The 21,093-nt window shown below is 36.5% G+C and overlaps 1 protein-coding gene across 2 annotated transcripts; it reads right to left on the bottom strand.

The window, feature by feature from the left end:
- Positions 1-8,750: 8,750 nt before the first annotated feature.
- On the bottom strand, positions 8,751-20,916 carry eef1e1 (eukaryotic translation elongation factor 1 epsilon 1). Of its 2 annotated transcripts, XM_058766029.1 has the most exons (5): positions 20,766-20,916; positions 19,569-19,766; positions 11,422-11,517; positions 10,002-10,079; positions 8,751-9,484 (listed from the first exon to the last, which is right to left on the bottom strand). In XM_058766029.1, exons 1-5 carry the CDS (start codon positions 20,847-20,849, stop codon positions 9,449-9,451), a joined length of 492 nt encoding a protein of 163 aa, XP_058622012.1. In that variant the 5' UTR covers positions 20,850-20,916; the 3' UTR covers positions 8,751-9,448. The 2 variants fall into 2 exon arrangements, with proteins under 2 accessions (XP_058622012.1, XP_058622011.1); XM_058766028.1 differs by having other exon boundaries at positions 8,751-10,079.
- Positions 20,917-21,093: the final 177 nt, after the last annotated feature.

The raw sequence follows: 21,093 nt of genomic DNA, 5'->3' as shown, positions 1-21,093 counted from the left end.
TACTTTGTTTTAGTATTTTTTTAATGAGACTTCACCAGTTTTATGGTATTTTAAGGTAATACATCTCAACATATAGAAAATCACTTTGCAAGAAAAATAGGCCTAAAGGTGCAGTCCCATTTAGAGCTGTTTGGCAAACTTTTGTGGACAAAATCCAGTAATTTCATTAGGAATGAGGGGAATGATTTTCACACGGATGATTTACTGCACTGCAACAGAAAGCTGCTTGGTTTGAAAGTGACTGTGTGAGTTGTGCTTAATAAATTGATACACTAATGTCAACAGAAAATTGACCTGCAAAAAAAAATTCTTAATGCGACTGAACCTTAATTCTAAACACTTTAATATGCCATTGATGCAACAGAAAAAAAAAAAAAAAAAAATATATATATATATATATATATATATATATATATATATATATTGTGCGGTCTGAATAGTGAGAAAGTACAGGAATTTGGGAGCTGATAGGAATTTAACAGCACCCGAATATAGCAATATAACAAAATATATCACTTGAGAGAGAGAGAGAGAGAGACAGCTAAATTAAACATTGTATTACAGAAAACTACACAAATAGAAAGAAACATTTAGAAAGTGAGAACACAACTACAGCTCTTGACCTCATGCCCTCATTCCCTCATTCCACACAAAGCAAAATCAACAATTTACATTAAACAAAAGTAAATACATACTCACACATCTTCAGGATATGTTATTAATGGTTTGGCAAAATCCCTTTTTGATGCCAATAAAACTTGAACCTCTTGAGGGCAATCTGGAGGGGAACGAATTGCAAAGTGTATGCAAACACAAACACATACACCCAGCAGAAAATGAAGATCCTGGTCAGATTTGTGTTGTGTCATTAGGAGTCTTGCAAACTACCAGTAGTAATTATTACTTCTAACCCTAAAGCAATACTTTTTTTTTTTTCACCCCCAATTTAATTATAATACAACAAGCCAACAAACAAACAAATAATACATAACCCATGACACTTCTCTATTAAAATGTTTTGAGGTTGAGACAAATTTGTGTATTATCAGATATCATTGCACCACAGTATATATGATCAGTATTTTTGTGATTTTGTACCAAAAACAGTGCTTGTTTCTCTATGTTGGTCTTGTTTGACCGTGGAACCCAGCATAGAAAGATCCAGTAACTTGGGAAACTGTACACTTGAGTTTTTGTTCTTTGATATCAAAGGCTTTTTATCTTTCCCAAACAAATTATGGTTATGTTGACCCAACTAGTGTCTGCAGTTATTTAGATGTGATCCTTAAGCAGCCAATCCAACTCAATGTGAGGACAATGATAACAAATCCTCTAGTTCTGAACATCATCTCAAGATGACATAAGTATTGCCCTGATAGTACAAATGGACATTTTACACTTGTTTAGAGATTTTAGTATAGCCAATTCCTGTTTTGTGCAGCTCAACAACATTTTGTCACACGTCATTACTGTGTTCTCGGGTTTTTCCCACAGTGATAAAGGACTATAGAAATCTGGCTCATGTGTCCCTCATATTTGTGCCGAGTGAAACTGAAGATCATGGGTTTCCCCTTGTGTTCCTAATCACTCATGTGAAAATGTATTATATTGATGAGAATATAATGAAATTGTTTTAAGATTTTCACTTGCTAAGAGAATTTCTATGGGTGCCAATATTTTTTTTTTATAATAAATATCATAAATATAATTTAGCTTCAATTTAAAGTTGCATTTTTAGGAATATTTTGAATGAGTGACTGAAGGCAGTCACACACCAGTTATGTCATGTAGACCTAAAATTCTAAATTGTGGTTTTCCATTATTATACACACACACACACACACACACACACACACACACCAGTGCCATTGCTCATTTTTGTCAGTGGCACCTAGCTATAGCTACAGTAACCTTAAAAACCAATTAACAATTTTCTATTGACAATTTTTTCACAGTCCATTTTGCACATATTTACATGCCTTGCAAATGATTGTGGATGGCACTGCAAATATATTGTGTATGAATTTCTTAAGTTTTGCATCAACGTGGATATAAAGTAAAAGCCAAGACCGGGCTCCCAAACTCTTTGCCTTCATTCACAAAAAACGAGAGAAACAGCTCTAGTTTGGGTGAGTTATCATACATTTCAGACCCAAATCATCTGTTTATTTACAGAGAAACACTGTGTGAAATTATATTAAAGACAATAACATAGCACATTATAAGTCAAGGGCCATGTTATAAAGCACCAAAGAGAAAGTCACATGTTTATCTGCGAGTGTGTGGCTGTGGCAAAAGAGTCCTGCTAGGTCAGTCACAAGATAAGAGGTGAAGAAATAAAAATCACAAAGCAAAATCAATCAGTAAACAGGAATATTGCAGTTATGCACATCTTGGCTGTGTCTCAAAGCTGATATGGGTGACAGAAGCTTCATTGTACTGGTGTGTCGAGTTAGCGCCATAAAAAACAGCTATAACCTTTCCACCCGCAGCAAACTCATCCCAAATATCTTTGATTATGGAGCAGATCGGGCCCTCAGGGGCCACAGCGCTTCCAGTTCAAACACTTTAAGCTCAGGAATGGAAGCGTTGAGGAGAGCAGCCTAATAACAACTGTGGCGATGATGAGGGGAGTTAAGGAGAGTGATGAGGAGAACAAGAGATTACGCCGCAGCGCAATAACGGCAGCTTTGTCCCGCGTCCTCACGCCCTGCAGACGGGTGCAAATGTCGATTTCACGCCAGCCTCGAGCGTATGTGTTTTTCAAAGGGCCAAGAATCAGCAGTTTGTCATGTGCACTTAAATATAGCCTGAAAAATGAAGCTCTACAAGTGAGTTTCTAACAAGCGGATGATGGCTCATCGTAGGATATGATTCCCTTGAGCTGAATAACTGAAGGGGTGAACAGGATGAGGCATCCTCAGTCATGGATCCAGACGGCCCACAGGTCTTCCTCTGAGTGGAAAGTGAACACTTCCTCTCCTGAACCCTACAGCGCTGCACATTTCTCAAGGCACTGTTGGTGGTTCTAAATCAGATGTAACTAATGTCATATTATGGCAATTAACGACTAAGTTTTTTTTTTACTGCTGTCACATTTTTTTTTTTTTCCCTCTGTATTGACATTATGATATTATAACAGAATATAAAGTCAGTCTGTAAAGCATACTTTTCAAGCAAACTTTACAAAAATAAATAAATCAACAGATCTACTGTTAAAAAAAATTAAGACAAATATTGTGAAATTTGGTTGAGAAATGTTAGTGGTTACTGGCTTAATACATACATTAAAAATCACCAAAACACTAGAAAAATGTCTCAGAAATAAGTTTTGAGAAAACCTTCAGCAGCATTTAGATTTTAATAACAAGACTAATTTGGCAGAAGCTATTTGCAATAAGTGCTAAATATTTACACCGAGTGTAAATAGTTAGATGCCATTTAGAGCAAATAATGGCATATACTATGTTCACCTCTATGTATTGTAGTACATTATAATATAATGTGCCACAATATTTATTAAAATCATAAATGGATGCCGTTGTATCGGGATCTAACTTGAACCATGCGGCACGGTTGATATGCCCACCCTACTGATCAACCTTTGAAATTAAAGGCCTAATAAATACCCACTTATCAAATATTTTGTTAATTTTTATTTTAAAAATAAACACATCTCTAAGCTGACATGTGATGGGAAAAGGGAGAAGGAAGGGATCAAAAAAGGCTCAATCAGTATATTATTATATAAATAAATGTTTACATTTTCTGAAAAGAGTGTGTTCGCCCATGCACAACACGTTGCCATAATCTACGGTGTTTTGAGTTTGTTGCAAAGGTATTCTCCTTAGGTAATGAAAAAAAAAATAATAATGCATTGGAAGTTTTCTGAGCTATGATAGAACAACCCATAAGCAATAATATATTCTTGTTAAATTCTGTCATGACGAAATGCACAAATATGCATGTGTGTCCTGTAGTCATGGCAAGCGTGAGTCACACTTCAACCACAGTGGAGCTCCCTGTGATGGTGGTTTGTAGCAGAAAACCATGTGGCTGCAGAGAGTTGCACTGCTAAATCATAAAGCAAAATTCCAAATCTCTATGAAATTTCAGAACTCCAGGTGCACTTTACAATAGCGTTAATGTCTGGTCTTCAGGTATTGAATATCGTAGGGTAGGGGTTTGATTGGTCAGAGCTTGTATTTGGCGGATGTATGTTGAGAGAGCACTAAGAGCCACAGCCTCATGCCTGCAGACATACACGCAGCCAGTGAGCAGTGAAGGTGCAGCAGGGACACAGTCATGCAGGACTAAAAGGTACATTTCTGGTTCATAAGCATGTCCTGTCAAGGTTAATCCATTAGAGACGGGCCGTCTGACTGCCAGCCGCTGATGTGGCCGCTGTATTCCCACTGAAAACATCTTACACAGAGATGGGAAGATGTTCTGGGCACAGCTCATCCTCTGTTCTGTAGACATGACTCTTTATCACTGATCTGAAGTATCGGCAACAATTTGTGTTCTTGAATACTAATATCTACAGATTAAGGAAGCCAATGCAATTTAGATATAAACACAAATAATACTGAAACGAAAAATGAACAAAATGAACACTTAAAATAAACATGCTAAATATATTTTAAAAAAAAACAAATATCAAACCGATAGCCATTATAATATGGTTAGGTTTCATCACTTTTAATAACATCAACTCATGTTTATTTGTTTTGTCAAATCTACATGATTTCTGTGTTCATTGCAGAAATATGATGAGAAAAACTCTTAATTTCACTCCAGGTTTAAATAAATTAGTCAGGATGAATTAAAACCTGCATTATAATGAAGCACAAATTAAAAATTCACAAACGGTGTGACAAATATGCAGATTTGAACAGAAGATATGCTAATGAGATGTTATTTGAGTGTTTTCTGACCAGTGGCTATTAGGAGGGTAGCTGAGGGCACTGCACTGCCCCTGACACATGAACCCGGATAAACAACTGCAGGCTGGACTCCGGTCTATCATCCTTACGCCTCTGGAGCTCTGAGGAGCTCATAAAAAGTATTCTCTTTGTCGTGCCATTTCAGTTGGAATTACTTTTAGTATCACTTCTCACAGCACCCCCGAGACATCCTATCAGAAGACATTAACACAGGAGGTCTTACTAAAGTTCCCTGGCAAGACCTGTGGGGCAATGGGGGCAACCAGAGGAGGTGGTGTATAGATGAGATAAGATACCCTCTTGTTTGTGAAGATAACAGAGACGAGGTGCAATTTCAACATTTTTTTTTTTTTACTGTAAATTGAGCTCTGATATCAGGTCATACTCTTTGATTTGTTCAGTTGGAACAGTAAAAAATAAGCAAATGGGGGCAACAAGTTGCCACTTGTGCAACCCATACACATTAAAATGTATTAGATCAACTTGTGATCATATTTTTCACACCCAAATGATTCCAAAAGTACAGGGCCCTGCACAAAACATGCAGAAGATACAATAAATATCATGGCCGCTAATTAAGAATACATTCCCACGATTTACTAATTTGTGGGCACATTTTAATTTGTTCTCTCATTTTAATTTAGTTCAATCGCAACCACAGTTTACCTAAAAGGAGGAAACAAATTAGTAAGTTGTGTGAATAAATACTTACAATCTTGTTTTTTTCTTTCATTGGTCATGTGGGAGGCTTTGTGCAAAAGGACCAAAGCAAAGTTAGAAGCAAAAGAAAAGAGTAAAGGTCTTTGCACAGCACTGAGTCCGAAATTCTCGCACGTTAAAAAAATAAATACGGCCTCACGCTGTGTCAATCACGATTACAAACTGCCTCCAAAACTTTAGTCCGTCACAAAAAAATTCGGACCAGGTTTGATTTTCTGTGTTTTCGCATCCGTAGCAAGCATTTTGATAGGAAAGGAAGATGAATACAGAAAAAAACCCCGGAAAAACACATTAGAAAATTTCGGACTCAGTGTGCAAGGACCTTAATTCTGAGCTAATGGTTGCAATAGAGACTTTAACAAGCAGATACCCATACTGCTCAAGGGAATATTCAGTCCCCTCCTAATCAGTATATCAAATTTGATCAAATTCCTCCAACACAGATAGACTCCTATGACAGAGGAAACATTTTGTTAACAAAAACAATACAGACTACAAAACAAACAGCAATTATGGGGCCAATGCACAGAAGCACTGTGTGTAACTCCAAAAATAGCATAAGTATAAATCTAGACTCAAACGTTATAACCAGATTTGATGCACAAAAGCAGACCATGTAAAGATGGGGATCATTGTATTCCACAAAGTACTTAATATGTATTTTTTTCTCAACCAGTATGTGGCACTGTTCCTAAACTGCACAGAAAATCTCAGGGCTTGGTCAAAATGACAATAACCATGTTTATAAAAACACAGCCTCATTTGCCATTCTTACCTTCAAATTTGTTCATGTTCTACCTGGGCCATCACTAAGCTTCATTGGGCGTGGGACAAAATAATTAGGGTTGGGCCACTTCTCCCCTGCGCTCATGAGTATATGCTACAGTATACTAGATGAGAACCTTATTGTCTTAGAGGCGCTAGAAGGGTATAAAAAGACAGATCCCAAATTTAGCATGGTAGTCGTTCCTCAATGCAAGTGCCAGATCTCACAAAACGTGTTACTAAACAGTTCTAGGGGGTACCATAGACTCCCTTACTAAAGAACAGTTATAATAGGTGCCTATGCACCTTCTATGCTCGGCCCATAATCTCTCGAGATCCAGAAGCACATTTTCATGTCTTTAACTCCCCCCAAACCTCCTAAACCTCTGGTACCCTCAAGCCAAATCCATAACCCCTTAAATGAAAGTCTCAACGCACACATGGTGCACAAGGCCCACATCTCCCTCTCAGGAGTGCGTTTCGTGCAGCTGGGACAGGGTTCCGTGCAGCAGAGAGTCTATTTTTGGAAAATTCTGTCATCCGTGTCAGTGTTAAGGTGCCATCACGGTGCCTGGGGTCACACACATGTACTTTAGCACCTTTGAAATCAGACGCCTTCTGTGATTGATGAAGTGAGCAAGGAGCATCTCGAAGACTCTGTGCACAGACCCACACCTGCGATCCTTCCCTCTTATTGCAAGACCCATCTTACACATAAGAGGGTAATACAAAGGCCACGCTCGACTCTCTTTTCTGAACCATTGCGTATTTCAATCACTAAGTAAGAGTGACAGGCCTTTGATGTTAGTGTTTAGCTCAGAATACCTCATTCCATGATAATTTGCGTAGCTGCATCTGTAAAACGCTTTTGCCTCTAAGACATATTAATTCGCAGACTCACAAATGTTTTTGACAATTACACTGCCTCAAGTGGAGCATTTCCACCTAAATTTGCTTCTTGCCGTTCTAAAGTAAAGCTATTAATTGCGTGTGGATGCGTTACCACGGCGTAACTTTTTCCCTCTTCCTGTTTTGCTTCAGTCATGTAATTGCAGTAGACAATCAGATGCCTGCTTTATGGGCGCATGGTAGAACTGTCACTTCCTGTTGGGTGCAGATAACACGGGAGCTGTCACAACCACTTACCCTGCGCTAATGCGCCCCACGCAGTGCTGATAGTTTCATTGAATCAATCAGGGTCTTCTGTTTTCCCAGCTTCACATCTAGCTTGGCATGCAGCTCTTTATCTAGTTAACGAGACATAATGAACAGTTGGTGAAAACTTCAGGCACTTCAGGGGACATGATGCAAACAAAATGCGAGCGCAGCCTGGCAAAGTCAATGTGTATTCATCTATCCATTGTGGTCTGTAGCTGTGTCAATGATGCAAGCCTGTTTCGTTCTAGTAGAACCAGGAATCCATGTTCTTCTTTTGGAGCACTTAACTTTCCAGAAGTGCTGCACAGTTGTCAGCCTTAAAATCTTTTGACCAAGATCCTGGCTGCTGCATCAAAAGAAAGGCAAAATCGTGTCAGAGTGCATATCCTAGAGGACCTAAGGGTGCTACTCCTTGCTTGAAGTCCCTGCAGCCTTTTGGGAAAGCAATAGGTGGTTTGTTGACCTTGTGGCATGCTGCCATGTGAGATCCAGTGCCCCAAACCTCTTGAACTTTGGCTTCTTAAGAACCGCAAGGCAAATTAATTGCCAGAATTCAATGAACGAGCAACAGCACAACTGAAATAAAAGAAGTCCACCCATGAAGAGTGAATCGCCTCCAACTCTAAATAGACGACAAAGGCCCAAAATAATTGGAGTGTCCTATACCTCCTGCTGAGGATCTTTCATTTTCCTCAACTTCAAGCTAAAGCAATAGTGACCCCATGACACCTGAACTGATGTTTAAAAAATGTGGAAAACTTTAGTTAAAATTCCCTTAAAGACCTCCATTCAGGAACATCTGCTACATGTGGTTTGGTCATCTTTTGTGGACGTGAAAGAGGCGATAAATTTCATTTTGATGAGGGAAGCCTCTTTTAGATTAGCCGCCCAATTAAATCTAGAGACAGAAATAAACAGGCAGACAGAGACTCCACTGTGGATATCTCCATTATCTGGTCACAAGGCCTGTTCTGATGACTGCAAGATTTCTGTCGCTTCTTCAGTTTGCTATCCCACAAACACACATTGCTTTGTTCCACTGCGGTTCCTCTATGAACACACTGAATGTCAGATGGAAATTCCTCGAATTCTGCAAAAAATGGGATGTGTCATATATCCAGAAGAAGGACTTATAAAAAAAAGGACACTGATAGTTCTGTTTTCCCTTTTTCATTTATTGGCACAGGACAACATTCTGTTGACATTAAAGAACACAAACTTGAGCTTGAGAACAGCAGACATTTCATAAAGAAGGCTTACAGGAAAGGAAGTATAATAAAAAGAACAGAGGGATATTTTGTCAGCATATGCACAGCAGATAAGTAAACGTGCAAAAACACATCTCCCTTTCATAAGAAGAGGATTTTCAACCATAAAGGCTATGGACAGAGCAGCTCCAAACCAGATTGGCCACATGTTGTACGTTGCATGAAGCGCTCGGTTTCCCGAAAGATGTTTTAAGTCAACCTTTTATGATCAATAAGGCTGCCATGTTCTCAGGAACAAGTCTCTTGGACCTGGAAAAGCTTTTTTGTATTGAACCCCTTGATTTATAAAAATGCTTTAATTTCGTGCCATGAAAACACAAGCACAGATCTTCAACAATGCCTGATTCAAAAATATTTTGAATATTGAAAACCTTTGACACAGCCATTGATTTATATAACAGAAGTGGATTAAGCGGTTGAATACTGTAAGCGTCTAAAGAAATTCACAGCTATCAAAGAAGGGGATTTTGGGGGAAATGACTGGTTGTGGATGGATTGAAAAGCACATGATAATCAGAACACACCAGTGCCGTCTGTGCTGCTACAGCTGGTAGTCTGCCCACTGCCCCAGAGCAAGAACATGACATCCTGTCAAACCTCAGAGTACTGCCCACACCAGCGCCGAGACTAGGAGAAAGAGGAGAATGGCAGAAGAAAATGCCAAATGAGGAAAGATATGTGTGGCTTGAAATGAGGGGTATCCATGTTATCTTAATGTGAAAGAGATATTAATAGATTTACTTGTTTCGTATTCAGGTTATTATTTAAATTAACTGCTTTTCCCTTAGCAATAGTTTTACTAAACCACAGCCACTATTCTCGTTGTTGATTCTGAGGTACTCTAATCCACATCATTTGAATAAACCTTCCACAAACTACACTCATTCTAAACACAAAAATAACATTACTAATGGACATAAACTTAAAGTTTAAGTCCATTACTTAAAACAAATTCAAACAAGACCTGCTTTACATCTTCTGACTGTTTGGGTTAACATTAGGGTTGTAGTGTAAAACACCACATATTGTGACCATAAGTTCAGCATTATTTGACAACCACAAATAGCTATCAAGGCTTTCAGTGGTGACCACTTGGGTAAACTCTGTTCCTCAAAACCGCCACAGGAGGTAAATGGTGTCGTACGCCTGGATAGTGCTGGATATGATCAAACCACCTGGTGATATTCAGATATCGCTCTTTCTCCTGTACAGCCAATTCCATCTATAAGAACAAGAAAGAACAAACATGACACGGTGTACATTAAAGGGAAAAAGAAATGTGCGTAACACTACAGAGGCATCCAGTAAAATATCTATAAAAAGTACTTGCCTTCTTAGGCTTTATTAATTAAATAATATATTATTACAGCATTTATCTAAATTAAGATAATATTGACCTATTACAATATAATACATACAGCATTTTATGTAGTATAAGTGTCTTGAGACTAGACTTTTAAGGGCCTTTTACACTGAGAGTGATGCGAAATCACTAACGAATGATGCTTTCACACCAAACGCAAAAGACGGATTGCCTTCAGCTAATTCAGGCCTGCACAATAGGTGGCAATGACCAAAAATGCATTTCATACCTAGACACAAAGTGGCGCAACTCGCCACTCAGCTGATCGTCCTATCGTTTTTTTTTTGACCAGTGAGAATTAGAATGACTTAAATGTTGCCACATAGCACACACAAACTGGTAACTCAGGCCAAGTTCTACCCACTAAGCACTCTCAAAGCAAGAGCATACCAAGTTGAAGGTTTAATAATAGCTTCATGGATGAAACAGATTTGGCAAACACTCCAGTTGCTATTTGTGTTTGCTTTCTGTGGAGCACCAAAGGTTTCTATTTAAAATATGTTTGTGCAGCATTGAGCAAATTAGCCAACCACACACATACCTATTGGTTTCTTGAAGATAATGGCCAATCAGAGGCGTTTAAGTTAAACAGAATTCACTCACCACTCAAAACACGGTTCTGAGTTCTGCAAGCTCGCTAATTCATTCAGAGTTCGTAAAAAAAAAAAACACACACACAAAATTGTGGGGGTTGGTGATCTGTTGAGTCAAGTTCCTCTGCAGTTCAATGTTGCACAACATAAAAATAATAATTATATATATATACACACACACACACACATATAGACACAGTATAAACAAATTACCAGGGGGTGAATATTTTCGTTTTTTTTTTAGAAACTGTACGTCTAACTGACCTTATCTTCAGGAGATTTAAACTGAGTGACACACTAATGCCTTCTGGGTAATGACAACTCTCTGTCAGTCATTTAGTCAGTCAATTACAAACACTGACATGGAGAGATGTGATCTTCTATTCTCTTTCTCTCTAATTCTCATTTAATCCCTTTCTTCCTTTCTCAATGGGCTCCTTCAGGCTCCTTAAACTTCCTTGGCTGCTGTCCTGGGAAATGACATCACTACACGTCTCATCTTTTCTGCCGTGTCAGGTTTCTCCTGTGCTTTAAGCATCTTACTGCTTTAATTGGGCGCTCTGCATCACTTCTCTCAAACGATTGAAGTGCACCACTGAGGGACTTACAACAATGTGGTGAATGCCGTAATACATGAGGATGTCTGCCAGGGTGAAGACGTTCCCAGCCAGGTAAACTTTGTCCTCCAGGTACTGGTTAAGATCCTGTAAGGGAAGTATAAAAGTACGTTACTCTGGGCCTGCTGTTTAACAGGAACAGACTGAAAGCTTGCTTTAAACAAAGCACATTATATGGTACATTGACACAGAAACTGTTTTATAAATAGTTTAGCAGGAATACCAACATATAAAAGCACTGTTACTGTTAGAACGCTGTTGTACCATTTACTGCAGTTTAAGAGATCACAGCTGCTGGCAGTTTAACAGGGCTCCAGACTGAGAATAAAATGAGCACATGCTACACTTTGCAGACTTTTTAAGTAGAATTTGCTCCAATTTAAAATCTAATCACCGCTGGTTTATTTGCATCAGTATGTGGTTTATCAAAATCACCACAATGAGACGTTTGTTAATTGCATATTTAAAACACATGCCAGTGTTTTTTTTACTGCTGTATGGCATCTTTATGTTGTTTGCTTTGCTCACCGTATGCAAAAAAACACACAAAGTAACCCGTGATGACTAAGTAAATCAGTTGTAAACTCCCTGTATGGCAGGTTATTATTCCATTTATGTCTGATCTGTAATTAACCCAGAACCTGAGATGTAACGAACCCTTCATTTTTGAGGCTTACATCATTATGTCTTAATGTCTAGCCATTACTGTTTTGAAATAAGTCTCTTATGCTAATCAAGACTACATTTACTTGATCAAAATATACAGTAAAAACATCAATATTATTACAATTTAAAACAACTGTTTTATCATTCCTAATACATTTTAAAATGTAATTTAGTTCTGTAATGGCCAAGCTGAATTTTCAGCAGCCGTTACTCCAGGATTCAGTGTGTCCCTGATCCCTCAGAAATCACTGTAATAGGATTTGGTGCTTGAGAAAATTCTATTATCAATGTTGAAAACATTCACAATTATTTTATTCATGTGAAATAAAAGTCTTTTGTAATTATACATGTCTTTATGATCAATTTAATCCATCCCTGCTTGATAAAGTAATACTTTAAAACATACATTTTACAGACCTCTAACTTTTGAACGGTAGTGTATATATTAAATATTGGTGTATTTTTTCCATTGCTGTTGCCACCATTTGATAAAAGCAATAAGGCCTAGTGCACAATAAGTTCCATTTTACGTTATGCTTAAAAACACCCACTTTCTGTGGTAAAATCATTGCTTGTTGCTTTCTTGATCACCTTAATTCATCCAATCTGCTTTTACAGCTGAAACTATCTGTATTATTAAAGGCTTCTTGAGAATGAAAGACCTAAAGCTTGGAGGTATTCAAATACTTCAGTGACTGTAAAATTAACAGTAACACTTTATTTCAGGGACCAATTAGTTGCTTATTCATATTGCTGTATTACTTGGAATGGAGGTAATTGAAATTTATTTCAAAATGGACCTTTAAATTAAGGGTGACCAAATGAATTGTAATATATTGTAGTATTAAGGTTATCTGATTGATGGAGTGCAGGCATATTAGAAGTGTGTGTGCTTGTCTGAGTGTGTGTAGAGAGTGTCTCATCTGAACACTGTTCACTGCCTCCATTAGCCCTCAAGACAATGTGCTGTATTGTGCACAAGTGCTGAAGATGCTCCTGTCCCCTGAGACCTGTACAGACACACACACCCCCTGCTGTAGTATGTAGGCTTTGGAAAGTTTTACATGAAATTCACTCTTGCTTTGTTCAAGGAAGAGTGGCTGGACAGCCTACAGACACATCTGTGTTACGCTGGACCATGTAGAATTATGAGATGTTGGCCAGGGGGTTAATATATTCTGTCTGAAATGAAGCTCAAGATTGTGCACAGTTCTGCACTGTACCAAGTGATATGATTTTATTACAACTATGAGAATCATTTTTTCTACATTTGGTTGGAAAGGGATAGTTCACCTAAAAATAAAAATTGTCATCATTTACTAACCTTCAAGTCATTCCAAACGCATAGAACTTTAGAAGTACAGTTGAGATCTGTTCATCATTTAAGTCAACCATGACTCTTCAGAAGACTTGGGTAAACATTTTTGGTTGGTAGACAAACATCTCCCAGGTTTCAGGTCAGATTTTTTATTTGTGTTTCAAAAATGAACAAAAGTCTTATGGGTTTTGAACAACATGAAGGTGAGTAAATGACAATTTTCATTTTTGTGTGAACTACAGTATCTAAGGTGCACTGACCGGATCAAAAAAAAGAAAAAAAGAAAAAAAAAGGACATTAATGTTAAATGGGATTCCAGATTTGTATCCTAAAATAAAATATTTAGAAGCCAAATTTCTAATTTTAGTTGCCAAATTATAGAATCGCTCAATATAGAAGACTCTCTTATAGTCGATTCACCTGTTCTTGTTATTAAACACGAGATTTGAGATTTATGTGGTCGTTGTAAACTCTCCCTTGAGTCTTGTCATTACTCTGGTGTCTATTCCTGTCAGCTGCAGGACTCCTGTTTCTCCTACTTTAAATGTTGTGATCCTGCCTTACAGAGTGCAGTGAGTTGGTCAGACAGTGCGTGCCGTGGGCGTTACGTCAGCCCTTCATTATGGTTTAAACTGCCACTATTAACCAGCGATCAGCAGCACTCTGCTCAAGACCCATGCTCGGACAGCCCTATGCCACACACTGACAGCTACTGCCGAGAGGCGTCTGTCCTGCTGAGTGCCCGTGCTAACGAGACCGCCTCTCACTGTCCACAGACAGACGTTTTCTACCTTTAATCCCTTCTGAACTGATCTCAGGACAGCGTGTGACCCCTGTTACCCTCAGTATGTCAATTAAAGCCCATCTGACAGACTGCGGTGTGGATGATTCAGATCCAAACCTCCAGTGCTATTATTAAGAAACCCCTGTGACTACATAGATGCTGAGTTTGGAGTGGCATTCTTTTTGGAAACTCAATTGATTCAATGAGAGGATGTCATGTCAATTCAATCTGATTTAGATGCAAGTCTTCATAAATGACATGGGTATAGACGTGGGTAAATGTATAATAATGGCAATCTATACAGGATTCTGGACACTTACTGGAATCAACAGAGCTAAAAATGACTAATGAACTTCACTGACATCTCATGACTTTGACAGCTAAACAGGCTCTGCTTTTGAACTCTCCCGTGCACGTGTGTGAGTGTTCTGTAAAGGCTGACAAATGTTTCTATTTACAGTGTGTTTAACAGTGTTGAGCATCAAAGCCAATGGAGCACTGAAAACGATGACCAGTCAGTGGTGTTTAAGACAGTCAGTGGCACATTTACAGAATACCACTCAAAATACTGCAAGTTTTTATTCATTGCACCTCACTGATTGCTCTACATGCTTCACACACTGAATCCTTTTGTTTTAACTAACAACACAATTTAAACAATGCAAATGAGAGATTAAATGTGCAGGTAGTCAAACTCATTGATCATAATGTATTAGGTAGATGTATTAGGTACACTGATTCAGTTGCAAATATCTATTCAGCCAATCACATGACAGCAACATTTAGGCATGGTCAAAACGATCTGCTGAAGTTCAAACTGAGCATCAAAATAGGGGGGAAAATATGTTTTAAGTGACGTTGATCGTGGCACAGTTGTTGGTACCAGACGGGCTGGTCTGAGCGTTTCAGGGGTTTCTAGGTTTCACAGAGCATGGTCTAAAAAGAGAAAATATCCAGCTGCAGTTTTGTTGAAGCCAGAGGAGAATGGCCAGACTGGTTCAAGCAGATAGAAAGGCAACAATGACTCAAATAACCCCTCATTACAACCGAGGTAAGCAAAATAACATCTCTCAAACCTTGAAGCAGATGGGCTACAGAAGACCACTCCTTTCAGCTAAGAACAGGAAACTAAGGATACACAATTAGCACAGGCTCACCAAAATTGGACAATAGAAGATTGGAAAAAGGTTGTTTGGTCTGCTGTGACATTTGGATGGTAGGGTCAGTATTTAGCGTAAACAACACAAAAGCATAGATGCATGCCATTCCTGCCTTGTATCAACAGGATATTTTCTTGGCGTACTTTGGGCCCCAACTTTTGAGTAACAACTGTATCATTTAAACAGCCTACCTGAGTATTTTTACTAAACATATCAATAGTGTTATGACCACAGTATACCCATCTTATGATGGCTACATCCAGCAGGATAATGCTTTGACACTGACAACTAGTAAACACGAACTACACATTATTATTAATAACTATGTCTCAGTCTTTAATGGCTTACAGATGTACTTATGTTAGCCTATAATGTTCTGTTAATGTTGAAATGCAAAATAAAACAACAAACACACAATGGGTCTCATTCACTAATAACTGCGTAGATTCATATTTATATACGCATTCAAACTTCTCACAAAACTTTCTGTATAATTGTGTACACGCATGAATTTGTTCCTAACCTCGTCCTAATGTTAGTTAGGGCCCTATGATTTCTACGATTCGGAAAAGCACAGAATCATGGAATCAGGTCCTAAAAATGTTAATTTCTGTATAATGTGGAATGTCAGAATTTGCCAAATTTTAGAAGGATAAATCAAAAGTAGGTCAGTACACTTAAATATAAAAAAAAGATATATGGACAGGACTAGTGTCTGTGAATATCAGGAAGAATAAGTACTATTTAAATATGAATCCTGCATGTTCTGTGTGTCTCAGTGTGAATTCAAAATATTACTTAATGTAATGGTAACACTTTACAATAAGGTTCATTAGTTAACAACATTAGTAAACATGAACTAAGAATGAACAATACTTCTACAGCATTTATTAATCTTAGTTAATGTTAATTTCAGCATTTACTAATGCATTATCAAAATCACAAGTTGTGTTTGTTAACATTAGTTAATGCACTGTGAACTAACATGAATAAACAATGAACAACTATTTTCATTAACTAACATTAACAAAGCATGCAATAAATGCATTGTTCATTGTTTGTTCATGTAAGTTAATACATTAACTAATGTTAACAAATGACACCTTATTGTAAAGTGTTACCAATGTAATATATGTTGCTCTCTGCAGACGTGCTCTTGCCAAATCCTTTAGCAATGTCCTCAAAACCAGTTCAAACACAATAAAACACCTTTTATATAAACCCAGTTTAAAGAGCTTTCATTAGCTGGCTGTACATGCACGTTAAATGAAGTGTGGATGAAACATACATTTTATCGCAATTATATATGAATTATATATAATATATAACTACAATATTATCGTAAGATGAAACACATTTTGTCTTAACTATGTACAGTATAAATATATAATGGTAGTCGACAAATAGCAAGTAAAAAAATGCTTTTTTTGTAAAATACCTTTTTTTGAAAAAGAAATGCATATATTTATGTAGTGTGAAGTCTAATCTTTGAGAAAATATAAAGGGTCACTAACTTCGTCAATTCTTTCACTGCTTTTTTATTTTTTATTTTTTTTTATTTTTACTGAACTGTAACATAAATTTTTCCTATGGTGTGACATAGCAAAAATTAAGAAAAAAAACCTCTTGATAATACATAAACAGCATTAGAGATATTTATCTTCACTGTTAGACACTTATTTTCATATAGTGCTATTTATTTAATATGAAATAATAATTAACATAATTTTTTCCCCATGACTTGTTGGACAATTTCAAGACAAACTTTGCTGTCATTTGTTCAAAACTGCTGAAAATTCTACCATTTTAATTTGAGTGCTATTTGTATCTCCCCTATTGCAATACTGTTTTTTTTAAAGATATTTTGAGATAAAAACAAATCTGTAGTTGTTTTATGTGGCACACCATAGGACATTACGTCACACTAAAGGACAGAAATGATAGTTATTAAATGATTTCTATGTAATTCTGAACATGTCAAAGGAGAAAGAAAGTTTAATTTTGATACAAACAATATCAACATATATTTTTTAAACAAAACAATATAATTTATCAACAAAATTCAGTCTCTTAGTCAATCAGTATGTTACTGAAACTCTCCTAGCCCCTCCGCTGCATGTGTGGCACAGCTAAATATGATTGATATTCAAACTATATTCATTAAGATGTGAATGATTTTTTTCAAAACTATATGGTTACTCTTTTTATGGCATAATTTTGATTCCATTTACTTTCTGCATTGTTCTCTTAGGATCTTCTCGCTTATGCATGGATCCCTGTTAATTTTCTCTAAAACAAAGTCTCAAAAACAAAGCATCACATTTTATACTTATTTTCATGACACTTTATAACAGTAAAGCTTTCTGTAAAAACATCAGAAAATAGTTTAATTAATGTGATTATTGCATATAAGAACAGAAAATTATCAAAAAAATAATAAAAAGGAATTAAACAAATCTTATTTAATTACTTAAAATGCTTTTTAAAGAGACCTTGTCCTCTGGTGTGACATCTTTGTCCTGTGGTGTGACAGTACAGGCGTCACACCGGAGGACATTATCTGTCACACCAAAGGACGTTTCAACCTTTTTCTGTCAATTAATGACCTTGCTATCCCAAGCTAACCTATCATTAGCGGTTAGCAAGACACATTTGCAAAATTGTCCATGATTATGTAGTTTAACATGCAGTTTTTAATTAAAAAAAATATAATTTAAGGGTGTCACACCAAAGGACAACAAAATGTAACACTTTTGTAGTGGTTCCAAAAAGTTAAATATTTGAACAACTCTGAGACAAAAATTGACCATGTGCACATGTCATGGGCCGATTTAAAATCAGGATATGGTGTCACACCAGAGGACATGGTTTTCAGAGACAAAATGTATCAATTTCCTACACTTTCATAAATGTATGGATGAAAAAAAATTAGGTTTCACTTTATTTTTATGGTCTCTTTAACACATTCTATTGACTATAAGTAATGTTGCACCTACATTTCTACTGACTCTCATTAGAGTGTTAGTAGTGTATTAGTTGACTGGTAGGGTTAGGGTTAGATTAAGTTGACACGTTCTTGCAAAGTTACTTATAGTCAGTAGAATATCTGTTGGGAGACCAACACAATAAGGAGTTAGTAGATATGAAGCAGACAGTCTACTAATACTTTTATGAGAGTTTGTTGACATGTAGTTGTAACATTACTTAGTGTCAACAGAATGTTTCAAAAGGGACCATCAAAATAAAGTGTTACCAGAAATGATTGGCATTTACTAAAATAGACACTTGTACAATTATGCCGGAGGTATTTATTAACATTTTTATGCTTTTCTTTGTCAATTATAAAAGTCTGAATTTACTGAACCATGCTTGGGAAATTTGAGATTTGGCTCAAAATTGAAAAAAATCTAATAACACTGCAGCTTTTATAACAACAGGTCCATGTAGGACAAATAAATGTTTAACGATTTACTGCATTTTAAATAAGGACAATATTAATTATATTCATTTTTATCTTGTGGGACAGTGAAAATGCCATGTCAACAACCCATATGTGTGTATGTATGTATGTATATATATATATATATATATATATATATATATATATATATATATATATATATATATATATATATATATATATATATATATACACACACACACACACACACACATACATACATACATATACACATATACATATATATATACATATACACATACTATATAGCCATGTTAAGATGCAATATTCGTCCAGAGTACGTGCTTTTTGCGTACATGTCCTTTCAGCTGTTCCTTTTTTTTCTTCTTCCTAAATTTAGTTTTTAGTGAATGATTTGTTTGTGAAAACATTCTGTGTGAAACATACATTACTTTAACCAAAAAAGTAAGGTGGGACTTGGTTTTGTCTATCAGGAAGTGCATACATCAGAGAAAAGATGTCCCTGCACGAGGGAGGGAAAGTTATTTTGATTAAAGATTAGGAGGGAACATGAAGTTTAAATAAAAATGTGCATGGATAAATGAATAACAATAAATACAGCAATATTCCATAAAAGAAAATAATTGTGAATTGTGATTTCAAAGTGACTTTCACATTTAATCTTTATGTTGCCTAAAGCATTGTAAAACAGTGCAGCAGAATGTGTACAAATGTTTTTTTTTTTTTTAAATGAGAACGGTTTAACCCCAAATCATTATCACATCTTACCTTCAAAATAACTTTGACTTCTTCTTTAGAACAGTTATCTAGTCGTGTTACTCGGTGTTCGAGCCATTGCTGGACCACAGCTCTCCGTTCAGCTCTGTCTCCGAGCAGCTCAGGTCTCTTAGCCTCACGGACCAGATGGGACGCTATAGTGACCAGACCAATCAATGCTGGTCCATTGTTGTTTTGGAGAACAGGGACCTACAAATGAATAAATAAGTAAAAAAGGTTAAAAATCTACCTGAAAGCAATCAGTAGGGGTAGATCTATTCATTAAATTACTGTTTTAAGTCAAAGCAATGCTGGAGGTGTGGACAAAAAATAAATAAATAAAAACAAAAAAAAAACTTCAGCTGGTAAGTTTAGCTGTCAAGAAATTAACACAAACAATGTTTTTGGTTTATATAATTAACCAGTCTTAAGTATTTATAAAACTCAACTGTATATAAAGTATCACATTATGTTTATTATTAGTATTATTAATGGTACAAATGTAAATATTAATGTTCCGAAAGTTCAAATCAAATTTCCTTGGGGACAAAGCATATTCATTCGGATTACGAGAATACGGTAATATTTCTAGCATACCTTTTCTCTTTGGAAACACATGACAATACAAATTTATATGAGCCTTGAATACACCTTGTAGTTGTGAAAGCACTCCTAACTTTTGTTAAATTTATCTAAAGTAATATTTACTTCTTGTGAGGCGAGGTACACGAGATCCAACAATACGAGTTAACTAAAATTGCCATGTGGTCTTTTGTTTTTTATGTATATAAAATTGTTTATATCTGTAAATAACCAATGTATTTTATGGTCCGAATGCTCTTTAACATGTTATCTGAAACAACTTAAGTTGTTTTTTCCCCGCATGGTGCTGTCTGTCTTCGGCGCTTCAGATCACATCCACAGCTCACACTAATTTACCACAGATCTGTCAGTGAGACTACGATTTACACACATGATCGCTTGTTTACATAACAATTCGTCACACTTTATGAACTTATGAAACACTCATGTCAAAATCCTGCATGATCATACATAACCATAAAAATCTGAAATAAAAACCCATTGATTTACACCAGTCATTGATTCATACGATCTCTAATATCTGGCATAATACCACACACAAACGCAACTTTAAAATTTATTACAGCCTCGTAACTCCAAGTATGCCACATTCAGTGTTTGATTCACCTTTTTCCCTCCTTGCGTGCTGTATTTATTTGGCTTTTTTAATCCCAGAAATTTCTCCAACGAGCTCAGCTCCCTTAACGCCATCTTGATCACACCGGAAACCAAGCTGACACATACAGCGCTCGCTGATTGGTGGAAATCCTCCAGTCGCGCCTAGCTGACGTCATGATGGACAGAAGAGACCATCACGTGCTGAAATACCCTGCAGAGTCATGTTTATGTGATAAATCTTATTCTTAATCTTGTTATTTCACTTGCAAATTATTATTATTATTATTATTATTATAATAATTACAAAAAAAAAAAAAGATGCCTCCCCTTCTTAATT

The sequence above is a fragment of the Onychostoma macrolepis genome, chromosome 24, assembly GCF_012432095.1.
Source record: "Onychostoma macrolepis isolate SWU-2019 chromosome 24, ASM1243209v1, whole genome shotgun sequence".
NCBI classification, from domain to species: Eukaryota; Metazoa; Chordata; class Actinopteri; order Cypriniformes; family Cyprinidae; genus Onychostoma; species Onychostoma macrolepis.
This window is presented reverse-complemented; position numbering and strand designations above follow the sequence as displayed.